Below are 25744 nucleotides of genomic sequence, written 5' to 3'. Positions count from 1 at the left end.
TTGTCAACCTCCAAGCTGGAAATTGAGCTGTCAGAAGAGAGGAGTTCTTAAATTCTCTTTTATGGGCGGTAACTACATATTTAAGGTTAGCAGTAACTTACAGGAAAACACATTAGGAATTTGGTAATATGACTAAATTTAACACTTTCTTTTCAGTTAGTGGTTTTGTTTTTTGGTTTTGGGTGTTTTTTTAAGATTTTATTTATTTATTCATGAGAGACACAGAGAGAGAGGCAGAGACTCAGGCAGAGGAGAAACAGGCTCCCTACAGGGAGCCCGATGGGGGAGCTCCATCCCAGGACCCCAGGATCATGAGCTGAGCCTTTGGCTCAGGCTCAACCATTCAGCCACCCAGGTGCCCCATGCTTTTCCTGGAAAAGCATGTAAAATATAGACTTCAAAGGGAATAATAAAACTTGAGCATTGTGTTGGTGGGGGGGGTGGGGTGGTTAAAAACCTTTTTGCCCCCTCTGTTTGAGAGACCACAAAGGTTATGATAAAAAAGTCATCACGATATTTCTCATTATTAAAAATATTACTTATTTTCCCTTGCACAGCATTAAGTCTATTTAATTTATTAACTAGGCCCTTCTCATAATCTTCTTATTACTCATTTAGTCTTAATTTGGCATAGATAAGAGACACCTGGGTGGCTCAGTGGTTGAGCGACTGCCTTCGGCTTGGGGCGTGATCCCAGAGTCCCAGGATCAAGTCCCACATCGGGCTCCCTGCATGGAGCCTGCTTCTCCTGTCTCTGCCATTCTCTCTCTCTCTCTCTCTCTCTCTCTCTCTCTCTCTGACTCTCTGTGTTTCTCATGAATAAATAAAGAAAATCTTTAAAAATAAATATTTTTTTAAAAATCTAGCATAGATACAGAATTAATCTGTAGAAGGTTTTCAGAAGTTTTTTGCTTTTTTATAATCAATAATCAATTATCGGGGTAGAAACTGAGATAGAAAGGAGCCTTTGCCTTTATCATGGAGGTGCCTAGCATGGTGCCTTACATATGGTGAGTAGTTGGTATCACCTGCTGATAAGTGAGAATTAAATATGTAGACACTTCTGGTTCAGAAAGGCGCAATGTCAAACAGGTATCTCCTTTGCCTTGAAACCCTATGAGAATAATAGTAAATGTTTTATTTCTTTGTTTTTAAAAGATATCCTCTATTTATTTAAGAGAATGAGAGAGAGCACAAGGAAGGGGAGGGACAGAGGGAGAAGGGGAAGCCGACTCCCCACTGAGCAGGGAGCCCAATGTAAAAGTCATTGAAAATGAGAGTTGCGTATTTAGTGGACAAGATAATACAGCAGATTTCTGGAACACCGAGAAAGGATGGAGGAGTGGCAGTCAGTAAAGCAGAACACAGGAAGCAGTGGCCAGAAAGGGCGTCAGTCTGCCTTGGAGAAGCTCAGAGGTGACAAAACCAAAGGTAAAAGGGGAATTCCCATGAAGGACTTTGTGTAGAATCTGGGAATCTTTTCCCCAGACGAATGGGTTTTGAGAAATCTTCTCAAAATAAATAGATTAGCTCTGCTCTTGCACAGAAGGCAAGTGTGAGTCCTACAGTTGTCACTGTATCACTTCATTCTTCGGATGTGTTCCAGGAAGTGGGCTCAGGAAACTGACTCTCACAGGCAACAGAAACCAACCCTGGTTGACTTAAGCCAAAAAGGAATTTATTGGAGGATATTGAAGATTAGAGAACCAGGCTCAGAGAAGAGGCAAGAGCGAGGAAGGATCAGTAGCCAGAACCACAGCCAAAATGTCAAGCCACACTAGTGATTTCTCCTGGGCTCCAGCATCCATCACCAACTGGCCTGCTGGCTTTGCCAGAGCAACTCCCAGATTCCAGGTTCCAGGGCGGGTGTGTCTGCCTATCCCGTGTAGGTAACGGGCCTGGCCCTGGTTCTGGGGCAGCTGGGAAAGAGCGCACAGAGTCTTCAGCCTCTATGGTAGAAACGCAGCTCTTCCTCCCACCACAACTGATAAAGTGGGGAGTTTCCTAACCAGAAGAGGGAAGGGTCAAGGCTGGGCAGTCAAATAGAGTGACAGATGTCCCACTCAGTCTTCAACACTGTACAGTGAGTGGAAAATCACAGGACAGCTTTGCAACAGGCTTGCAGAACAATCAGTTGTCTAGCCAGCAAGAGGTCCAAGAGTTTTAGGTAGGAGAAAAAGTAGGGACATATATAGATATGTATCTATAGAATACCTCATATGATGGAGGAAAAGATATGATGGATGTAAACAAGGCGAGGTAATTTTTGGTTGGCTGATAGTCATCATTGGACATCTGGACAGTTGTGTCCAGAAATAGCTACACAAGCTTATTCCTTAGAGATGCAGAGGTGACCACCAGGAGAATGAGTAAAATTGATTCCCCTAGGGCAGTAGCCATTCTAAGCTACCTGAACTAGTGGATTTTAAAAATCATATACATTGATTTCCTTCTAAATTGTCTTAAATTGTTCTTATTCCTTTTTTGTAGGCTCCATGCCCCAGCATGGGGCTTGAACTCAGGACGCTGAGTTCAAAAGCCGTATGCTCTACCAACTGAGCCAGCAGGCACCCCATCTCAAATTATTCTTAAAAACAAAACAAATGAAAAAACAAAACAAAACAAAACAAATGCGGGACACCTGCGTAGCCCAGTGGTTGAGCACCCTGCCTTTGGCCCAGGGAGTGATCCTGGAGACCTTGGATCGAGTCCCATGTCGGGCTCCCTGCATGGAGTCTGCTTCTCCTTCTGCTTGTGTCTCTGCCTCTATGTGTCTCATGAATGAATAAATAAAATCTTAAAAAAAGAAAGCAACTTTATAAAAATAAACAAACAAACAAAAATGCCAATAGAAAGGGATGCAGTCGCCAGCTTATAAGTAAATGGCTTCCATTCCAGAAGTTACGCTTTCTTTTCCTTTAGAAACATTTGTATGTATGTGATTAGACTCCCAAATCGCCCACAAACATAAGTTATAGTGAAGTGAAGATACCCTGAGATCTGTAGTTTAAAAGTCAACAGAAGAAAAGTGGCCAAGCGTGGGGGCCATTCGAGTTGCCCGACAGTGGGGAGATTTAGCTGGGGCAGGGAGGTTTGGGGAAGAGCGCATCTGAGGGAAGAGAGAGACTTCTACTCTCCCGTGGGTGGCAGTTGGGATGCAGGATTTAAGGGGAAATCTTCTCCAAGATAAAATGCACACTCACTACTTCTGTTTCCTCAGGCCTCTGTGGGGGCTTTTTGTGTGCCTGTTCAGTTTACCAGTTTTCTTGGAGATAATTCAGTTTCCAATTAGGCTTCTCCCCTAATAGCTCATAGAGACATTGCTCTTGTTGGGTTTTGAACGTGCTCCTGGCTGAGGAAAACTGGGGAGGACCTTTGAACTCTTCATCCTAGGTAACCTCATGTCAAGGAAAATGAGATACAGAGTGTGGCTCAATAACCCAATGGTACAGAAGGGACCAAGGGTGTGGTCTGCCCCCAGGGCACTACCACCAGCACCTCTCAACCATGGCCCTTCCAAGTCTCTCTGCTTCTGCTCATGCTTAGACAGCCCTCTCAAGACCCCCACTCCCTTCTCTGCAGGACAGAGCCCATTGCCTTCCAGGACGTGGTTCAAGCACCACGACCTCTCGCCACCCCCTCCAGACCTCCACCATCTTCTCCATCCTGCCCCCTCGTCCTGCCTTCCTGCCCCCAGCCATGAGCTCATTGCTGTATTCATCATGCATTTCCCATTATTTGTTTGCCTGTAGCCTCTTTTATAGCAGGGACCGACCACCGTGTTGCCTTTATAATCAGTGAACTACCCGTGTAGGGCTTGGTATACAGCAAACACTCAAATATTTGGATGGATTTAAAAATGGTTAGCCAGAGTGAATTACAACTGGAAACTAGGTGTTGCTTTCTTAAAATCCTGCCCTAACCTACAGACCTAATGGCCAGGATCCAAGTGAGCTTCAGCTGTGGTCTGGTCTCAAGCTGGAGATTCTCGCCTTCGGGTTATTTCACTTATGAACCTAAACTGGCCCTCATTTTTTTTTTAATTTAATTTCCATCTTCTATTTCTCTTCTTCCTCTGTTCAAAAGCCCTGTCTGATCTTTGGCCATGAAACAAAACATCATAGACCTGGTTTTTTCCCTTGCCCAGATCTTTTATTAACTGAGGTAAAGGGAGTTTGTGGTAGGGTCCAGTGTGTAAACTATAGCAGGCCATGCCTTTTTCTTGATTTAATTTTTTCCTGTGATTCTGTGGAATGGTAGATAAGAACACCACTTCCCTCCCCATCATGAGCCTGGGATGCCTTTCTGGTAGCATATCCCATTTCTGCTTTGAACTCCTGCCCACACATGAACAGTACGAAAGATTTTCAACAGTCTAAAAAACAAGCCAGCACCTTTCCTTTGTCAAATCTCAAATGGCCAATGGAAGTGATTTTTGTCTTGTTATGCAAGTAACATGCGCTCACTCTTAAACGATTTAGAAAGAAGAAAATAGGGCAGCCCGGGTGGCTCAGTGGTTTAGCGCTGCCTTCAGCCCAGGGTGTGACCCTGGAGACCTGGGGTCGAGTCCCACGTCGGGCTCCCTGCATGGAGCCTGCTTCTCCCTCTGCCTGTGTCTCTGCCTCTCTCTCTCTCTCTCTCTCTCTCATTCTCTCTCTCTGTCTCTCATGAATGAATAAATAAAACCTTAAAAAAAAGAAAGAAGAAAATAAAATCACTGTAATCCTACCACCCAAAGATTAATACTCTTAAACTATTTGGTACATATCCTTAGATATCCTTCCTTTCTATACATATAATTTCCCCACAAAAATAAAATTTTACTACTCAAACCTACTTTTCTCTTAAACTTACATATATAGATGTATCATTATTAATTGCATAACATTCCATTATATAAATGTACAATAACTTACTGAATTTTTCTCCTGAAATTGGGCATTTATGTTGGACATATATGGAAAAAATACAAAAATATTCAAGAAACTAGCTGTGCTGTTTCTAATAGACAAACCCTAGAAACAACCTAAGTGTTCTCCAAATATACTCCAAAGAGTGCAATTGCTAGTTTAGAAGGTATAACTTTAATATGAAGTTAAAGTTGTAAAATACCATCAAATATTTTTTTAAAAAATTTTTATTTATTTATGATAGTCACAGAGAGAGAGAGACAGAGACAGAGACACAGGCAGAGGGAGAAGCAGGCTCCATGCACTGGGAGCCCGATGTGGGATTTGATCCTGGGTCTCCAGGATCACGCCCTGGGCCAAAGGCAGGTGCCAAACCACTGCGCCACCCAGGGATCCCCACCATCAAATATTATAGAACTATAAACATGAAATCATTACTCTGTATTTAATTTTACTTCTCAGAGATTAACACTTGATGTGGATCTTTCTAGATGTTTTTCCTCTATGGATACTTGGAAATCTTTATAGTAAAGTCTATATTTTAAAGTTTTTCTTACCACTGTAAAATCACATTATACATATCCTTCTACAACTTTAATTTTTCCCTTTTGTATTTCTTTAAAAAAAAATTTTATTTATTTATTCATGAGAGACACAGAGAGAGAGGCAAATACATAAGCAGAGGGAGAAGCAGGCTCCTCAAGGGGAGCCCAGTGCGGGACTCAGTCCCAGGACCCGAGATCTCACCCTGAGCCAGAGGCAGACACTCAACCGAGCCACCCAGGCAAGTACCCCTTTGTAATTCTTGAAAATCTTTCCAAACATGTAGAGATTAATCTCCAGCATATGTATATATATGCACACACATGTATGTATGTATATATACACATACATTACAACATACATGCCAGCCTTACAGGTTGGTAATGTCAGAGCTTTGTGATTTACCTACCAAGAGACTTTGGGATTTATTCCTTAGTTCATTCAAAATAAATAAGTAAATTGCATGCCATGTGCAAGGGTGCTTAAGACCTGAGTTCATGGTCCAGTGAGGAAACCCAGAGCATATACGTAAATTCTGTTGGCAAATGATGCCATGGCGCCCTGGAAGACGCTATGGCAACATAGGAGGGACAGTTCCAGCAGTCCAGGGAAGTCATGAGCTCAGATCCTCGTGTCTACAACTTATTAACAGACTTTAGGTAAATCCTTACCTCATCTGCCTCAGTGCAATGTGGGTATAGTTATACCTACCCCAAAATGCCATCATGAATGCTTAATTGGGAAAATGATTGTAGTTTCTAGAAGAGTGTTGAATGTCCACCAGGAGGTGTTTGGTTAAGTAAACAAATCATGGGGGCACCTGGGTGGCTCAGTTGGTTAAGCACCTGCCTTCAGCTCAGTCATGATCCCAGGGTCCTAGGATCAAGCTCCACTTTGGGCTCCCTGGTCAATGGGAAGTCTGCTTCTTTCTCTCCTCCTTCCCTGCTTGTCCCCGCTGCTTGTGCTCTGTCTCACTCTCTCATAAATAAATCAATAAATCAATAAATCAATAAATCAATAAATCAATAAATAAAATCTTTTAAAAAGTAAACAAATCATAGTGTTTTTTTTTTTTAAGATTTTCTTTATTTATTCATGAGAGAGACACAGAGAGAGAGAGAGAGAGAGAGGCACAGAAACAGGTAGAGGGAGAAGCAGGCTCCATGCAGGGAGCCTGACATGGGACTCGATCCCTGGTCTCCAGAATCACACCCTGGGCCGAAGGCGGCCCTAAACCGCTGAGCCACCCGGGCTGCCCAAATCATAGTGTTTTAATTAATCCACTCTTCTGTAACTATGAAAAATAAGGCCATTCTGTGTACTGATAGGTCAAACTTGAAGATGTGTTACTAGAGTAATGTGGGGTTTCCTATAATTTGTGTACAATTTTTTATAGGGTTCAGTGGTGTGTATACCTATATACATACTTATATTTCCATAGACTGTCTAAAAGGAAGGATATCACGGGCTGGGGGGGGTGGGCGCCTGGGTAGCTCAGTTGGTTGAGCATCTGACTCTATTTCAGTTCAGGTCATGATATCAAGGTCCTGAAAGAGTCTGCTCTCTCCTCTGTCCCTCCCCCACACTCATGCATGTGCACATGCACATTCACGCTCTTTCAAATAAATAAATAAATAAATAAATAAATAAATAAATAAATGGATAGCAAAAGAACTTAACAGTTTTGCCTTTGAGGAAGGGAATGGGATCAGGAGTAGGAGAAAGATTTGCTTTCCTCAAATGCACATTGTGTGTGGTTTGAATTCCCATACTCCTTTATTGTATAAAGGAAAATTCCTAAGAATGATGAATGAAATAAAACTCTTAAGTTTATCATAGAGTAAGATGGCATCAGTTTCATGAAACTCTTCAAATATTTTTCCATGACAGTTTTTCACAATCATTTTGTAAGGCAGTTGTAGGCATGGACTTCGGAATAGGCATATTTACTGACTGGGCTCTTGGGAAAGTTACTTAAGTGCTCTAAACCTCCATCTTTTCCTGTAGAATAGGAAGTAATAATAACTCCCTTCTGGGGATGTCATGGAAATGAGATAGCGTAATGAAACGGAAAGCGATTGACATGATGCATGACATATTGTACGTACGTACTCAGATGTTCCTTGTGTTCTAGCTGCTGCTAGCAGATCTGTCAGGACTCTGGGTTGCAAATGGTGGTGATCTAACTCCATTTTCTTTTACCAAGAAAGGGAATTTGTTGGTTCACACAAATGGAAGTCCTGGGTAGACCTGCCTCTGGGCATGGCTCTATCTAGCACCTCTCTTAAAGGCTCTGGGACTCAGTTTCTCTCTATCTCTTTCCTTCCAAGTTGATTGACTTTCCAGTTAGCTCCAGGCTTATGTCTTACTAATAACTCCCAGTGAAAAGAGCCCAGTACTTTCCCACAGGCTCTAACAGAAGTCCCAGCATTGGCTGATGCTCCTGCTCTGGCCATTAGCCACGGGACTGGAATACACTGATTGGTGGACCCAGATTACAGTCTTCTCCTTTGAACCCTTGATGAGAAGGGCCAGCCTAAGATATTGAGCAATATCAGCCTTTTTGCTCATCAGGCTTAGAGACCAAGACACCACCTGATCTGAGAACTATGGAGAAGTTTCTTCCCCAAAGAAAGAAAAAAATAGGGGCCAGACAGGCAGAAACTATGGATGCTGCCCCCACAGCCCACTGCTTGGCTTCCTGACAGTTACTCCTATTATTTTTATATATACGTTTTCAGAAATTTAACAGTACAGCTGTTTCATTACAGAGGCACGACATCTTTGTTTGGGCTGAGGCTCTAAAATTAGCACATACTTGCTTTATAATAAAAGCTACCCTTGATAATGCCTCAGGAAGACAGCAGTGTGCATAATCTACGGAGCATCTCTCCTGTCCAGCCTTTACTCTTACCTAGACCAAATGGCTGGCCCCTCGACTGAGCACCAGCTAGAAGAGTTGCTTTACCAACAGGGGCCATGTAATATTGAAGGTCTGTTTATAAACAGAATAATTCACAGTTCAGGGAGATGGTTACACTAAGAGCAAACCAAAATTGAACAGACTGAGAGGTTATCTCTCTCTGCTCTGGTGTAAGCAGAGACCACCTGTACTGTTTAAAACCTCACATCTAGTTTTTTGGGGTTTTTTTTACCGAGCATTTGTGCTTGCCTTTGTTAAGGTAAGTATGGAAGTAGGGCTGCTCCATCAGAGATTGAAACATTTGGCCATTTCCCAAAAGAAAGTCCAGTTAGTATGCCCGTCCTCAGGTCTGGGACCTACAAGTACTAAGTGCTATGTGTTCCTCTCAAATCCAGTTCAGCACCTGCCCACAACACAGCAGAGGAACGGTCACTCACAGGATAGCCCACCAGAAACGTCTGTTCAGGAAAGGGAAATGACACAGTGATCACCTCCCAAAGCATGTCATGTCTCCTGCAGAAGAATTCCGGGCACTTGGAGACTTGGTAGGGATGTGACTGCTTCAGTTTCTACCCTTCAGGAGGATTTGCTGGGGCTGACCTTCCTCCACAGCTCATTTCTCCTTTGGTGTAGACGTACTGGCTTGATGATTGATTTCCTTAGAGGCCAAGCTATCACAGACCTTTGCTTTCTGGACTTCAGGATTCTCTGGCAGTAGAATTGACTTCAGGATCCAGTAGATTTTCTTTCTAGTATTAGGTTGGATCAACTATCCAAAGTCACACAACCTGCCTAGTCCTGGTCCTTGGAGTTAGATCTCTGTTTCTTAGCAACAGATCTCTGGGAATTTCCCTAGCCTACACCTTACTGCTTCCATAGGTCTTTCTTTGCCTCAGAGCAATTTGGAACACTAGCCTGGATGGGCAGATGAAAGTAATATGCGCCCACCCCACCGCGGCTGCTGGCCAGTGGGTGGTTCTTCATTGTGAGCATTCAGAGCGAGTATACAGACTTCCCGATTCAGGGGCCCAAGAGTTCTAAGTCCCAAGCTCTTTTTCCATGTGACTTCCTTCTGGGGACCTTCACATGGAGACAGTACAGCTCTGTATCCCTTGGATTGCTTTCTGTGGAGACAAAAGGCCTCCACGGCAAAGCTCTTGCCCGCTCTACTTTTAGGCAAGCCTCAAATGAAGCCTATCAGCAGTAATTTCCTGAAGGCCGCAAGAAGTGACCCACCCCCTCTGCCACTCTTGAATGAGGCTTGCCAGCTCCCCATGGCAGCGAGGCTCATCTTGACTCAGCCTGTTTCACAGACTGTCACTTGCAACACCACACTTCCATTTCCCCAGCTCAGAGAGCTTTAAGTAAAAAACAGATGTTATGGCCTAATGCAACTGAGAAGTCTGGGGGAAGACCAACCGTTGCCCCCAGCGTATGACCTGATTCAGAGTTTTGAATGTGAGCGTCAGACCCTCTCTCTCCACTTGGCCCTATCGAGCCTCCATTCTCGGGTAGCTTCTAGCTAAAGTCACCCTTACTGGGAAGGCACAACCCTTTCTTGCCAATAATTCCAGAAGAATTCTCGGGTTGGCCTTTGTTCGCTCAACTTTGGTTGAAGTTAAGAAATTTGCTAAATGTCATTCCTAGGCCTTTAGAGTAAACTTCAGCTCAGCATTACCCAACAGAAAGATCACGTATGCCACAAATGCAAGCCACATAGTAAAAATATATATATAAGAGGAAACAGGTAAAGTTTCTATGTCATGAGGGATTACTTTGAAATTGTGCATCTCTTCATTAGAAGAATGTGCCCTAAGATAACCAAAAGACACATTGCCACATGGAGTGTCTAGTTGGTGCCACTCCTGTCTGAACACCCATCACACTGTACAGGTAGTATGCAACATTCACTTACCTGTCTCTCCTAGACTGTACGCACTAGGGAGACAGACACTCTCACCTGTCTTGCCTTACCTCTGTTCTCTAAGCCCAGTCACCAGGCCGTAGACACTAAGTGGATATTTTTTAAGTGAAGTTAAATTAAAAGCTTCGATGAAGGGGTGCCTTGGTGTCTCAGTTGGTTAAACGTCTGACTCTTGATTTTGCCTCAGGTCATGATTTCAGGATTGCAAGGTTTAGCCCCCTGTCGGGCTCTGTGCTGGGCATGGAGCCTGCTTAGGACTCTCTCCCTTTGCCCTTCCTTACCTCTAAACACACACACACACACAGCAACTTGGGTGAAGACTTCTCACGTGCCGGGCTTGATGACAAAAATGGAGACAGTAACACTAGTTGAAGCCCAAGATTGAGCATTTGCAATATTTGTTATTCTGATGAATGACCATTTGTAGTCTGTGACTAGCTGTGTTACTGTTTAATCACTCTTCCATTCAATATGAATATATATATATATTGAGAGAGAGAGAGAGAGAGAGAGGGATTGAATACCTGCAAAAACCCAGGCTCCATGCCAAGCCCTAGGTATACAGAGATAAATGGGAACCAGTCCCCGCCGTAAAGGAAATGAGAAACAGAAAAGTAAAATAACTTCTATGCAGTAAGTGTTCTAATACAAATAAACAGGGTTTCGGGGAGCACAAGGAAAAAGGTCTAACCCGGATCAGAGATGAAGGTAGGCGGCAAAGTTTCGCAGGGGAAAAGCGAATTCAGGTTCCGTGGTGCCTGCTGTCATCTGAGTGTCCCGCCTCATGCTGGCACATGTGTCAAGTCAATGAATGAGTGAACGACGTGGCTCCTGAGCCTCGTCCTAACGGACCTTGGTTGTGACCATCCGAGCCCAGACCGGGAGTCGGTGGCAGGGCGCGACGGGGTCCCGAGGGACGCGGAGCTGTCCCCAGCCCACGGCACTTGGCAGGGCCGCTCGCGAACAGCCCCACGTCTTGTGATCGCCCACGTGACCAGTGACGAGCGCTTGTGCTTTCACGTTGCAGGCAAAGCGAAGGCTGGAGCTGGGAGAAAGCGGTCATCAGTACCTCTCAGATGGCTTAAAAACCCCCAAAGGCAAAGGAAGAGCCACACTGCGAAGTCCAGATAGTCCAAAAAGTAAGGATCCTTTCATCTCGTACTCTCCTCGGTGTGGGCTTCCCACCTTTCAAAGCTTGTGGCCGAGGGGACGCCAAGGCGTGAATAATTTTGGCATGTTGTGTCCTTTTTCATTTCTTTCTGTGCCTGTCCAGAAAATAAATACGGTGTCTGTGCAGACACCCCACACACAAAACGTTAAGAGCCCCTCCGGTACCTGAATACTGACTCCGGGGGAGGCCCGTGTAAATGTGCATGGTGTCATTTTTCAACTTGGAATACAAGCTCGCTGGCACCATCCTATAATCAAGTTTATTAACTTTAACTTCCCTTAATGGACAGGACTTTTGAGGCCAGGCTAACCGGGAGTCGGTGATGTCTGGGCCAGCCTCGATCTTGGGCTCAGCAGAAGGCGGTGTAAGAATTGACCAAAACCCATACGCTGCAGCTAGTCTTTCTTTCCATCGATTATTTCTTTTGGGGGAGAGAGAGGGCGAGAAGTAGATTGGAAACAGCCAAATAGTCCTTCATGTCTCTGTCATTTAATGTAGACGCTAAATTAGACTTAGTTGCCCCCCTTTCATGGAGTTAGGCCAGCCACAAACCCTGTGTGATGCTCAGTGAAAGCCGAGACCCGCGTACCCTTGAGACAGAATAAATGCAATATTGCACGAGGACATAACATTCAGGAGGGATGGGGCAATTTGAAAGAAAGACTGCTTAGGTATTCTTCATCCCCACGAAGCAGTACTTGGGAAAACGGGTGAATAGGCCATAGACACACACACAGACCATGGAGCCTGCAAAGCCAGTTGGGGTGTGTCTGTCTGAGTCCCCATCATGAAACACAGGAGAGATTCACAGCCTGGCCCCATCCGGTTAGGCTCCCCGCGTGCGGGTCCTTGGAGGACGTAGCAGGTTCTCATGCACTCAACAAATAATGTTGAGCACCTACTATGTGCAGAGATGGTTCGCGAGACCCAGGGAGTAGGGGAAGCCAAAGTAGAAGCCACTGAGAAACTCACAGCAAAACGCTTTAATCGAATAGGAATTTGTGCTGTCCCTTCCTTTTCTAATAGGGCCATTTCAGAGCTTTCTGTAACTTACCCAAACAACAGCAGCGGCTTTGCTTGGACACTAATACCTGGGCTGCAGTGGGAAAGACGGCTTGCCTACCTGCAAAGAAACCCTTCATTTCTTTACCTTTCCCCCTGTCCCTCCCCTCCCCACCCGCTCGGCTTTTGTTTTTCTTTAAGCTCCAAAATCTCCCTCAGAAAAAACACGGTATGACACATCACTTGGTCTGCTCACCAAGAAGTTCATTCAGCTGCTGAGCCAGTCCCCTGATGGGGTCTTGGATTTGAACAAGGCAGCGGAGGTGCTGAAAGTGCAAAAGAGAAGAATCTACGACATCACCAACGTGCTGGAAGGCATCCACCTCATTAAGAAGAAGTCGAAAAACAACGTGCAGTGGATGTAAGTACAGGCCATGACCCCCGGTCCCAGATTTCATGCTCCCACCTGTGCTCCATCTCCAAGGCTTCCTCCTCTCTGCCCTCAGCTCCTTAGCCAGACGTTCAGAGTCTCCTTACACACAGGCCTTCTATTTAGACACTGTCGGAGACCAAAAGGTCGTTACATTTGATTAGCCTCAAGCAAGGGGATCGCTTGGGGATCCAAGGGGATTCAGTAGGGGGCCGTGCCGTTCGTCTGCTGCTGTGGTGCCCAGGTGTATGTCTGTGGCTTGTCTCTAACAAGGGTTTGGAAAGGCACTATAGCTGTGCATTAACACCTCCGTGTATGTGCCCCGTTGCCACGTATCTTTATCCATGGCTCTAATAGCAGGTCAGCTCACTTTCTGGGTAAACTGAGGCAAGGCTTGGCTGCCTCGGTTCCTCCTGGAAGCAGGGGTGATAACACCTGTCACCCGTACACCCACACATGCAGTTCGGTGTATGGTTACTTTCGTTTGTGAGTTATGGATGGAGCACCAGAACAGCCAGTATTTTAGAAGGAACTCTGAAAGCACAGTGAGAAGGAACAGATCTGTTGTAGGGTAGCTTTGGGGAAAAAAAAAAAATACTACCTCAAACATAAGATGAGCAGGTAACTTTTTGTACTCTTGGAATTTTGTGACGATTCAGTGACCCATTTGGCCTGTGGTTTGGAGAAACCTGTTAGATATTGGTCTTTGTTCTTGCGTACAGCACACAGATCTCTTCCCTTAACCTCCTTTTCCTTTTTGGTGGTTGGCGTAAGACCCTCAGAAACTACATAGGTCTTTTTGTGCTTCCCGGGTGATATTTTGTTGAATTTTGAATCATTCTTCATCTTTTCTCTTTTCTTTCAGATTTTTCTATCTTTCTCTATCTCTCTATCCTTTCTTCCCCTTGGTTTTTCTTTTTTCCCCTGAGAGGCATGTGGCAGGGAGTAGCGCTTCCGTGTGCTCTTTGAATTTGAGCCTTCTGAAGAAAGGGGCCTTCTCTAGAGGAGGGAAACCTGAAAACTTAACAGCGTTGGAGTTTTTTTGTGTCCCTTCTGCCCCCACTTAATTTCTCTGGTGTGAAAGGTGAAGGAGTGTGGGACAAAAATATGTACATATAAATGTTCTGATGTTAACACTTGGCTAACAGGCAGTCAAGAGGGGACACTTTACTCATGCCTTCCCTTCCACCCTCTCCCCATTGTCATGTCGTCCCCCACCCCCACCCCCGCCGAGTATCCACGAAGAGTCTGTGTTTGGGTTTCCAGGGGCTGCAGTCTGTCTGAGGATGGGGGCATGCTGGCCCAGTGTCAAGGCCTCTCAAAGGAAGTGACCGAGCTCAGCCAGGAAGAGAAGAAATTAGATGAACTGATCCAAAGCTGCACCCTGGACCTCAAGCTGCTAACCGAGGATTCAGAGAATCAAAGATATCCTTTGTGCCACCTGTTCCTTGGGGGGTTAGTGCCTTCTAGAATAGATCCAGAGTTGACTGGCTGACTCTTACTCACAGGTAGACTTCTACTCTGGTTTCACATGCGTGCATGTGAGTGTGTATGTGTGTGTAAATCCACCTATCTGTCTTAGAACTCAGTATTTATGGGAAAATAGTCACTGGACTGTGTCCTCTCATGCCTGTTTTGGTAGCCAGGTGGGAACTGTTTTTGTTGTTGTTTGAAGCATGTTATTCATGTGTGGTTGGGACATACGGATACACTCCTAGTGTAAGGCGGCACTATTCTAAGATCTGTAAGGTGTCAGTGTTAATATTAATGACAACATTTAGCAGATTCCTCTTTGTCTCCCCAGATTTTTGGTGGGTGTTAGCTGTCAGTGTTGGGGTTCTCACATTCTATTTTCTTTTCATCAGATATTGGAGCAATTGGAATTTGTTGCATCTGTCTGAGCTATAGCTGAAAGAATGAAGAGTATAGGAAAATCATTCTGTAACTTCCTCCATGCCCTAATGCTGATTCACGACACCAAAAACTGATTTCGGAAGTAAACCCCCTCCACTCCCCACCCCCCCGCCAAAGCCTGAGACATCTCAGTTTATCCGCAGACATTGGTCCCTGGAAATACAAATTTTAAAAGCCAGTTCTTGTCAACTGGCTGACAATATGTTGGCCATCACAGGAAAACTCACTGTTCATCATCCCACTTCCGAACAAAAAGGGAGGAGGATTACTTCATTATGTTGACAAGAAGATTTTGCAATATTCCCAGTTCCAAGTAGAAGACAAAGCCCATATTTAATTTGTGTCACCCACTTCTGATTATTCCACATTATCTTTTATGTCTTCTAGGCTTTCCCTTGGAGGTTATGGAGACATTTATTTTCCAATTCAGGCAATTTTTTGAAATTACGACTGTTCATTTTCTGTTGACCACAGGATTGATCTTGTTCCGCTGATGATTAGTGAGGCGGAGAAGAGGTGTGGTGATTTGAACCCCCAGTGGCAGATAGAGTGGGTTTACAGGGGAAGAAACAAAAATAGCTCTAGTGGGGCTATTTCATTCACTGTTTAGCTGGGGGCCCCCCGTGGAGGACGAGACGGGGTGGTTATACATGATTGGCAGCTCTCTGGAACGGGTAGCTCATAGCATAGTCACCGACATTAGCTTTCTCTGGGGCCTTTGTTGCAGAAACTGAAAGCTTCCTTGCAGGGAGCTGCTAACCCAAAAAGCAAATTCAAGAGGGAGCCACAGTGGAAGTACTTTTAAGTTTGTAAGATTAGAAAATATGTTTGCACAATTTATTTCAATTCACCATTCAGTTCCGAATATGGTTCAGCTTGTTCACAAATGTGTTGAAATTTTCCTTCCTACAGCATGTTGAGTAATCATAGATGAGTTTTTATTTTAGTAAGTTCTTGTCACGTCGGTTTTTTACAGTGGGTTATGGGGTAAGTACCTGGTTATCAGCTTCCCCAGTGTTCTCAGTAAAAACTCAGAACTGTCAAGTCTCATATGAAGGCAACAGTTGGCTTCCTCGATGAGATAAATGGTGACCTAAGACCCAGACTCCTGCATGAGCTATCCTACCAAGCTCAGCACCGAATTAACTATCATCTCAACCATTAAGACTTAAAGAAGATAGTCTGTGATAGATGTACCTAAAGTATATACAGATTTAGGATGAATATGCTTGTTTTTCTTCCCAGTAGGTTCATAGCTTTCTTCAGTTTCTAATTAAAAGCCACTGTTCTAAGAGACATCATTTCCTTCTAAATCTCTAAACCCTATTTCTCTATTAAACGTGTTAGATCACAAACTCTATTTGCTATATTATATTACCTGCAGAAATGCCTTCATTGAGTGGTAATTTGCTGTTTTATCTGAGGCATTTTTTGTGGGTTAACATAAAATACGCAACAGGCTGAAGACCTTGTACTTTAATTATGTTACTCCATGTGCCTTAGAGAAGAGAGCTACGTGACTCTTATAAGAGAGCTATCTGAGCTCTTTTAGTGCCAAGTAAAAACTTGTCTCTCCAGGCAAGCTTGCATGAATACTTTTTATCATATAACAAGTACCATATTCTTTTATGATACCCTCTTAGCCTCGGCTGCCAGGACACTTAAAAGAATTATTCAGTTCTCAGAAGTCATGACCAAGGTTACTGAATACTGTTTCACTCTCTTTTCCTGTGACGATGTGTCTCAAATTAATTCAGGTTGCAAAGCACTTGGAAGTTGCTTTCCCTCCCTATGAACACTGAAATATTGATAGTAATATCATACAAGGGATAATTTTTGTAACAGAGAAATCGGTAGGCAGTATCAAATCACAACCAGCTGGGGTGCCCTTAAGAAAACAAGCTGTCAAAAGAAAAAAAAGAAAGAAAGAAAACAAGCTGTCTGTCTGACCAGTCTTCTGAGTTCCTCCACCAATATATCTGTTTGCTACTCACAAATATTCACTTCGTAATGGTCAAGTAGGAGATAGAAGTTATTGTAGTCCCAAAAAATATATGGGCAATTGAGCTTACTTTTTTTTATTTTCCTGTAAATTGGGCTCTGCCGTCATTCAATTTGAGTGACAAAACACTTCACCAGAGTTCACATAATGTCCATGTGAAAATCCCTGACCAAACTGGGTTTTGGTGTTCTTTTGATAGTTCAACTATCTGTTTCCATGTTTAACATTTTAAATCGCCACGGACTTTTTAGAAATTGGTAGGAGAAAGCTATGCATTTGTCCTGTTGTTTAGAATATCAGCCCCAGGAAAGAAGATTTGCAAGAGGTCTCATATACCTAAAGATCAAGACAAAGAGATGGATATATTCCTAGAAGTCATAAAATACTTGAAAATTTTTCCATGTATCTTCTAAATGGTTACATGTGAGGTAATTCATTGGAACATTTCCTTAACACTCACTACGTTAGCTTATGTTACATATCAAGATATTCGAAAAATTAGTGGCCTTAAAGACCAAACTGTTATAGTTGTCAAAGCCCCTCCAGAAACAAGACTTGAAGTGCCTGACCCAATAGAGGTAAGGAGATAACGTCTTTGTTCATTTTCAGAGAACTTTTCGGAATGCCTGGAGTTAAAGAATAATTGATGCCTGGTCAAAGTGTGTATCCTCCTAAACACTTGATTGTTCTTTCCCATCCATTTTACTTAATCCAAATTTCAAAAACATCTCAACAGTTCAGTATGTATTGAGTGTCCCAAAAATCTAATTTTAACATAGCGGAGCATTGAGCTCAGAGTAGGGTGCCCTGTCCCTCTGGTAATTCTCTTTCTCATAATTTGGTGTCTGGCAGTTCTGATTGATTTGAACTGTTGGGGAATTTTATGTTGATTGTCCTGGATATGATCCCCACCGGGAACAGAGACATAAATGTTTTAAAGCATCTCCCGAACTTAAAAAAAAAAAAAAGAGTATCTCCCTAACTTATCTTAGCACATTTTAAGAATTTATCTTTTAGAACATATTTACTTCTAAGAAATCACATACCACTTTGGCTGAATTGATAGGCTCAAATATTATGAGAAAGTAGGGAGCATATTTTTGTGATTGGTTGCAGATAATCTTTGCTAACATAAGGCCTGGGCTGTAACTGTAAGATAAAGAAATGTAGCAAAAAAAAAAAAAAAAAAAAAAAGAAAGAAATACATAGAAAATAAAAAGAGAATGAGATTCACAAGCTCGCATCTAGGGTAGAGTTCTCACCTTAAATGATAATAATAGCTCTATGACCCAGATGAAGGATTTTAAATGTTAGTGTGCTGCATTCTCTTATTGAACTCTGCTTATAGCACTTAAGAATACTGTTCATCCAGTGGTTATTAAAGTTCACATAAAAAAAGCCCCACCATAAAGGAATAGCAGCTTGGAAATACTGTATTTGGAACACTTAAAGGACCTTTTAATAGTTTACATAGAAGGAATATATTTAAAGAACACAATTCACCTCCTCTAGGGCCAGGGTCAGCAAACTTTTTCTGTAAAGGACCAGATAGTAAATATTTTTGGTTTTGTGAACTGTAAATCTCTGTTGGGACTACTCAACCACACAACTCTGCCATTTGAGCATGAGAAAAAAAAAAAAAAATCAGAGGCAATCCATAAACAGTGGGAATGTGCATGATTCTATGCCAATAAACTTTATTTACAAAGCCAGTTGATGGACCGGATGTGGCCCTCTGGCTGCAGTTTGTTGGCCCCTGCTCTAGAGGATGCCAGTCATCAATTGATGGAGGGGTAGGGAGGCGACCAATGAAGAAACAAAATGAACAATGAAAATTACCTTCCATTTTTAGATGAAAATGACTATAGCTTTCATTTCTCAGTTTGAACTTGTCTCACTTCTTCTGTCGATAGAGCCTACAAATACATTTGGCAAGTACCCAAGGGCCCATTGAGGTTTATTTGTGTCCAGAAGAGACAGAAACACACAGTCCAATGAAAACAACCAACCAAGACCACAATGGGAATATCCCGAAACCCCCTTCCAAAGGTAAAAATTCCACTTTTGTCATTTGGAAACTGTATTAAAAATGAAGGTGACCACAAGGACCCGGTGTCAGAACCACATGCGTTGGCAAGAAACAAAAACTTCTGTTTTTGAACGTTATGAAGGTAGCTTGCTTATTTATTTATTTATTTATTTATTTATTTATTTATTTATTTATTTATTTATTATAGGCATTCTGACTAGTTACCGAATCAGATAATGAACTTGAGCCAATGACTCCTCCACCCACAGATGGTGTCCCTTGGGTTTGGGCTATGGGCAGACAGTGTTTTCAAAAACCAGCTCCAATGTGGGGTGAAGCTGTGGGCTGTCTGGGTGAAACCTCAGCTACACTGGGCCACTCACCTCCACATTATGCTGCACAGATCACATTAGAGAGGGAAAGGGCAGGGTTTGGAGAGAAGAGCCTTTTGTCAAAGAAGTTGTGACTTAACTCCTCCTCTCGCCGCCCCGCAGTGTCATGGGGGACAAGATGTGGGAGGGAAACCCCAGGAGTATCTGAGTTCTCCCCCTTTTTGCAAGGTTCAGACTGGGGCTCTGTATTTAATTCCCCTACCTCTCCCCCCCCGCCCCCCAGGTCTCCCAGTACAGCGGCAAGAATCAACAATTTAAGTGACTCGGGACTGTTCTAGAGTAGTAAAAATGTATAATGAGCACAGCCCCTGAGATGGTCGAACTTTTTTGCACTGTAGAAATTCAAAGCAGATAGGGTTTATTATTCATTTTTTAGAAGGATCTTGTTCAAAAAAGGCTGAATTAAAAATAAGTGAGTCCCTACTAGGAAGCCAGCTTTTCAGTATGTATGTTTTGTTTTGTTTTCCTTTAAATAGTGGCTGGCTGATAGCAGAGACAAGTGTTTGAACTTGCTAGTCTCTAATCTTTTTTTTTTTTTTTTAAGATTTTTTATTTACTTATTTGACAGACAGAGAGGGAGAGAGAGAGCGCAGGCAGGTAGAGGGAAAAGGAGAAGCAGGATCCCTACTGAGCAGAGAGCCTGACAGGGGGCAGGACCCCAGGATCTGAGCCGAAGGCAGACGCTTAACGTACTGAGTCACCCAGGCACACCTAGTCTCTAATCTTTGAAGCGATTTGTATTCTTGTTTGTGAACAGTAAGCGTTTCAAAGTTGAGTGAGTTAGAAAGGCTGCCAGTTGCTGTGAACAGTTAGCCCGAGACAGTCTGGATCGTAGTGCCGTCTGATGGTCCTTAGCAGAGGGTGCATGCTTTCATAGCAGCAGCTTGCGGATTCTTCCAAAAGATTGATTTTGATTTTCCCCTAACTTATTTTTTGGTTTCCTCCAATTTTTATTCTTTCCCTTCCAGACTTGGCTTCAACCAACTCAGGACATAGCGATTGTTCAATTTCTATGGCAAACCTTTCTCCTTTGGCCTCCCCAGCCAACCTCTTACAGCAGACTGAGGACCAAATTCCTTCCAACTTAGAAGGACCATTTGTGAACTTACTGCCTCCCCTGCTCCAAGAAGACTATCTCCTAAGCCTTGGGGAGGAAGAAGGCATCAGTGATCTCTTTGATGCTTATGATTTGGAAAAGCTCCCACTGGTGGAAGACTTTATGTGTAGTTGATTATGCTTTGTGTGAACTCCCCTTATAAACCAATATTTTTTTATTATGGAACCAGAACATCTGTCATGCAGTGTTGTCCCTTCCTACCTTCTTCCTCCGAGATAGTATCATGAAGTAAACTACAAACTTCAGAACAAAGCTGACATTTTAATGAATTTAAAAAAAATTTTTTTTTTTTTTTTTTTTTTGTCTACACGCACAGTTGCAGGCTCCCTTGGGAAAGCCCTGCTTTGCCCCAGGCTCCAAAAATCTCCTGGATGAGTCAGCAAGTGAGAAAATGTGCAATCAGGTGTCTCTCACCCGTATTTTTCTTCCCTCCCTCCCGGATTGGCTTGCTGTGCCTGACGGATGGGCTGTAGAATGGGGTCTGGCCACCTGGCCCACTCAAAAAACAGCAATCTTCCTTAATAGCATTTCAAGCCGTGCCTTCTCCGCGGAATGCATGTCTTTGGGGTCTGCTAATATGGAATGGAACGGCAGGAACTGTAAACTTGACGTCATGCAAAAGAATGAAATGGATTTCTTCAGCTCTTCTTAGGAATATTTAAATTACTGTCATAATTCAGTGTAAGCTATGGACCTCGTGTCCCGCCAGGAGGTCAAGAGAACCTGCACAGCCTTTCAGATGAAGAACCTGTTTGCCGACATTTGTTGCAGGTACAGAAGAACCGGTAGAGTTCTGCTACTCGAAGCTGTTGTGGATTTTCCTGTCTCCATTAACCACTCCCAATCCCCTGCCCCCAACGTATTTGTAAGTTTAAAGTTGATTTGTAGCAAATGCTTACTTAGGAGTTTTCTGTGGATTGTTTTAGCCTTTTTTTTTTTTTTTTTAGCTGCCATTTAAGCATTCCTGTGGCACCCAGCACCATTTCAATTTAATTGTTTACTTTGAAACGGTTTTTGCTAATTCAAATTATTTCAGCAGAGGTAGAGGACCTCTACTGATCAGAGCATCTAAACGTGTGTGATCCAAGGTTTAACAGCCTCTGCAAGAACCATTGCCCCGTCTCGCTTCCTTTCCCAGGACGGGGAGCTTGGAGCCAGTCGGTCCTGGGGCTCGCGGACATGGGTGGCCCATCTGAGAGGAGAACCAGGTCAGATGACATAGCAGTCCCAAGGAGCAGCAGGTGTGGATCCCTCCGTCCTTGGGCTTCCTGGCCCCGTGACCGGGGCAAGGGCTCTCTTACACTGCACTCAGGGAGACCACTTCTCAGGATGGGGTCAGATAGAGAGGCCTCGGGGGACAAAGACATCCCCACCGTGTGAGTGGCATTCTGTCAGTGGCATTTACTCAAAAGCTGGTGAGAACAGGGCGCTCCCACTGCGTCAGGGGCTACAATCGTCCTGGCCCAGAACCCCCATTCCCCTTCCTCTGTGAAGGAGTAAGCTGGACCAAGGGAAGTCTGGACATGGAAAAAGAAGTGATAGAATGCCAGGGCATCTCCCTCTTTACTCTTCAGGAATGGTGTCCCCCAGTCGGAGGCTTCATGTCAGCTGCACATCCTACCAGTCGTGTCCAGGAATGGCTTGCCCACTGGCCCCGGGGAGAGCCCCTTCTCTTGCTGGGCACATGGCATGGTACCTCAGATCCATTCCTTGGATCCTGAAGACTGCAGGAATGAGGGAGTCATGTTAAAGAAAAAACAAACAAACAAACAAAAAAACCACAAACCTCAAAACGAAACAGTTAAATTGAAATGCTATGTGCCTGACACAGTAGCACTCGATTCTCGATTCGTGTGTTTAATTGAATCGAAAATATCCCTTAGGAAAAACACAAAACAAAACCACGAAAGCCCCAGCCAGTTTACTCTAGGTAGATTTCCACAATATGCAAAGTGGTGGTGGGGTCAAAACAAATGACACCAGCACTTTAAACTATTTGTGTGGGTATGCGTGGGTGTATGTTTGGGAAGAAAAACAAAGGTGCAGATTATCCTCCTTTTTCTTCTTTGGCCTCCTCCATCCCAGCCTCCTCCCTCACACACACTGGATTTGGTACAAATAGCAGTGTGGTCTGTGATGAAGCATTGGGGTGGGGGAGGGAGGGGGAGCTTTGTGTCAAGTGCCTACTGGAAATGCACTGTGGGGTTTTTTCCTGTACGGGAAACCGTTTATGCCAAGCTTTTCCCCATTTCCCATATTTATCTCATCTGGTTAGCTGCCTCTGCTTCCAGCTTTGTATGATTCTCTTTGCCAGCTTGCACAAAGCTGATTTTTTTCCAAAGTCTAAAGACTGAGCTCACCTGGCTAGGTTGTTGTGTGTGCTGTTGGCTTTCTTGTTAAGCCTTTTCGTCCTGTAATAATGCCGTATTTATTGTTTGAAAAATGAAAGGAATACTAATACTAATAAGTTTTAAAAGTTCCTTCATGCATAAGATTTTTCCAGTTAGTGGGCTGAACTGGTGTGCATCAATGAGATGTCCATGCTGTATTCTGTTTGCATTTACCCATTTTTCTTTCTGACATAGTATCTGGCACACAAAGTGGGTTAGTACTACAGTATTTGTGTTACTTTAAGTACGAAGTATGCAGGTTTTCTGGTACCACTGAGTTGCTGCTATTAATGCTCACACATGAAATGGCTAAAAGTTACAAGTGTGCGAATTATGACTGCGTGAGCCTTACAAAATTAAGTGTATAAAGGGCAACACATGAGCTGTCAAACAGTGTTAGGTGTGTGTTCATATGTACAGATCTGTGCATAGCGATTGTTTTATTTAAGTTGATATGTAGTCTACTCACACTTTCATTATCTAGCAATTTTGTACAAAAAAAAAATAGCAATTAATTTGTAAACACTGCCAGAATATTTTCTAGCTGGTTTGTAATTTTTTAAGAGTGTTCTATTTTGTTTCTGTTTTGTTGTTGTTGTTGTTGTGGTTCTTGTTTCCGTTTTTTGTTGTTTAAGTGTAGATCTGTAAATAAAGCTGCAGTATTTAAAGCTTTAGCTTTCAGGAAAAAGAAAGAACTCGATGTGTGCATGACAGCCTGTGTGTGAGAGGAGGGATTTGAAGGAACACGGATTGCAAGAGTGAGTCGGGTGGCAATAGTCAGATTGTGGGAATTTCTTTTCCTATGGGGTACGTGATTTTGTCAAAAGGAAGTATTTCTCCCAAAATTGGGAGTAGGCAAACTACTAATCGGTTTAGCTTTGTGTTGTATGCTAGTTTAAAAAAGAAAATATGTAATATAATGTAAAAAAAAAAAAGCTTTTATGATGGATTTTGTAAATAGATTTGTTACAGGGTAACCTGTTCTCTAGCTGTGATCTTACCACTTAAAATGGGTGTAATTTGAATAAATTTTGTATGGTAAAGGATCAATAAAATGATTTTTTTTAAGAGTTCAGACTTGTAAATGGCTTTTCTTAAAAGAATAGCTTCCATTCCTATATTAACGTCATTCTTAAAGACCTGCTTTACCATGGGCAAGGGTTGCCCCAAAGCTTAAGAACATCACCCCCCTTGCCCTTTACATGGGGCTTTAGCACCACTGGACAGATATCAGATGATCAACTGTGGGGTACTTGGCATTTTGAGAAACAGAACTTGCCATATCTCTGACCGCCTGCAAAATCCACTTTCAGATATTGAAGGATTTTTATGCCACGTGGCAAGTCAAATTGTAATTTTCATAACGAATTACGAAAGCCAAAAAATTTTAATTCTCGAGATGGGTAATTACCTCCCTTGTCCTAGATTCTGTGTTTCTTGTAATGCCACGTATGAGCAGGTTAGGATTTTTGGATGGCCATCTCATACTCTTTAACTCTGAACTCATCATCTAAAATTCCAACATATTATGTATTGTACATACACACACACAATCAAATGATCAATACAAGGGTATAGAGTGCAAAAACAAAACCAGCCCTGGCATCCCCCTAACCTATTCACCCTAAAGGAAACCACCATTCTCGTTTTTCTCATGTGTATGCTTCCAGTCCAGTTGTTTTCCAGACATATACACGTGTGTGTGTGTGTGTGTGTGTGCACGTATATAATCCTACCATGTACACTCATCTGCAGGTCTTTATTTTTCTCACTATAATTTGGACATCTCTCCATGTTCGTATTCAACAGACCATGTTGACTCTCTTCAAAGGCTGCATAGCATTCCAATGATTAAAACTTTATTTAATAATTTATTTTACATAGGCAATTTTCTGTTTTCTTTTTTCTTTAAGATTTATTTGGTTGAGAAAGAGAGCACAAGAAGGGGGAGCAGCAGACAAAGGGAGAAGCAGACTCCCTGCAGAGCAGGGAGCCCAATGAGATGCTCCATCCCAGGACCCCGAGATCATGGCCTGAGCTGAAGGCAAATGTTTAACCAACTGAACCACGTAGGCGCTCCTAGGTTATTTTCTACTTGAGAGATGTGTGATGTTTTGCTATAAAAAATAAATAAGCTTTATTGAATGCTTATATCATGCTGGATACTATTTCTTTTTATTTTTTTTATTTTTTTTTTTTAAGATTTATTTATTTATTCATGAGACTAGGTAGAGGCAGAGACACAGGGAGAGGGAGAAGCAGGCTCCATGCAGGAAGCCCGATGTGGGACTCGATCCCGGGTCTCCAGGATCAGGCCCTGGGCTGCAGGCGGCGCTAAACCACTGAGCCATCTGGGCTGCCCTACTATTTCTTTTTAATGTGATAAAATACCCATTACATAAAACTTACCATTAGTGACATTCAGTACATTTATAATTTTGTGGGATTATCATCATCACTATCTAGTTCCAGAATACTTTCATCATCCCAAAAGGAAACCCCATACCCATTACCAAACCCCATACCCCTTCTTCTAGGCCCTGGCAACCACTTAATCTGCTTTCTGGATTGGCCTGTTATGGATATTTTCTACAAATGGAATCATACTATAAGTGACCTTTTGTATCTGCCTTTGTAACTTAGCATAATGTCCAAGGTTCATCCGTGTTCAAATATGTGTCAGCACTTCATTCCTATTTATGCGTGGATAATGTTGCATTGTGTGGATAGACCACATTTTGTCTATTCACTCATCAGTTAATGAAAGTTCAGCTTTTTCTACCTTTTGGCTGTTGGAATGCCAGGTACTATTTTAATTGATTTATATGAGTACTCTGTGTTTTCTCAAAGCCTACATTGCTGGCTAATATAAGTATCTGTTATTTCTCTACTTCTAGAATGTAAGCTCAATGAGGAGGGGCACTTCATATTGCCCATGGTTGTGTCCCACTGCCTAAAATAGTGACTGGCACATAATAAGCACCTAAAACATATTTG

At 43.0% G+C, this 25744-nt stretch overlaps 1 protein-coding gene across 3 annotated transcripts in view; it reads left to right on the top strand.

Annotated features, from left to right (window-relative positions):
• The window catches only part of E2F3 (E2F transcription factor 3), a 75889-nt gene extending 52072 nt beyond the window's left edge, over window positions 1–23817 (top strand). For 2 of the 3 annotated variants that reach the window (XM_077886390.1, XM_077886391.1), the window contains exons 2-7: window positions 11328–11439; window positions 12693–12894; window positions 14170–14328; window positions 17283–17397; window positions 18733–18868; window positions 20209–23817. In XM_077886390.1, the coding sequence (XP_077742516.1) occupies window positions 11328–11439; window positions 12693–12894; window positions 14170–14328; window positions 17283–17397; window positions 18733–18868; window positions 20209–20471 (987 nt within the window). In that variant the 3' untranslated portion in view covers window positions 20472–23817. Of the gene's footprint in view, window positions 1–11327; window positions 11440–12674; window positions 12895–14169; window positions 14329–17282; window positions 17398–18732; window positions 18869–20208 lie in introns of all 3 variants that reach the window. The other variant, XM_077886389.1, reaches the window with a different exon arrangement.
• The last annotated feature ends 1927 nt before the right edge of the window (window positions 23818–25744 follow it).

The sequence above is a fragment of the Canis aureus genome, chromosome 37, assembly GCF_053574225.1.
Source record: "Canis aureus isolate CA01 chromosome 37, VMU_Caureus_v.1.0, whole genome shotgun sequence".
Taxonomy (NCBI): Eukaryota; Metazoa; Chordata; class Mammalia; order Carnivora; family Canidae; genus Canis; species Canis aureus.
The sequence above is the reverse complement of the archived record's forward strand: the minus strand, read 5'-3'. Positions and strand labels throughout refer to the sequence as shown.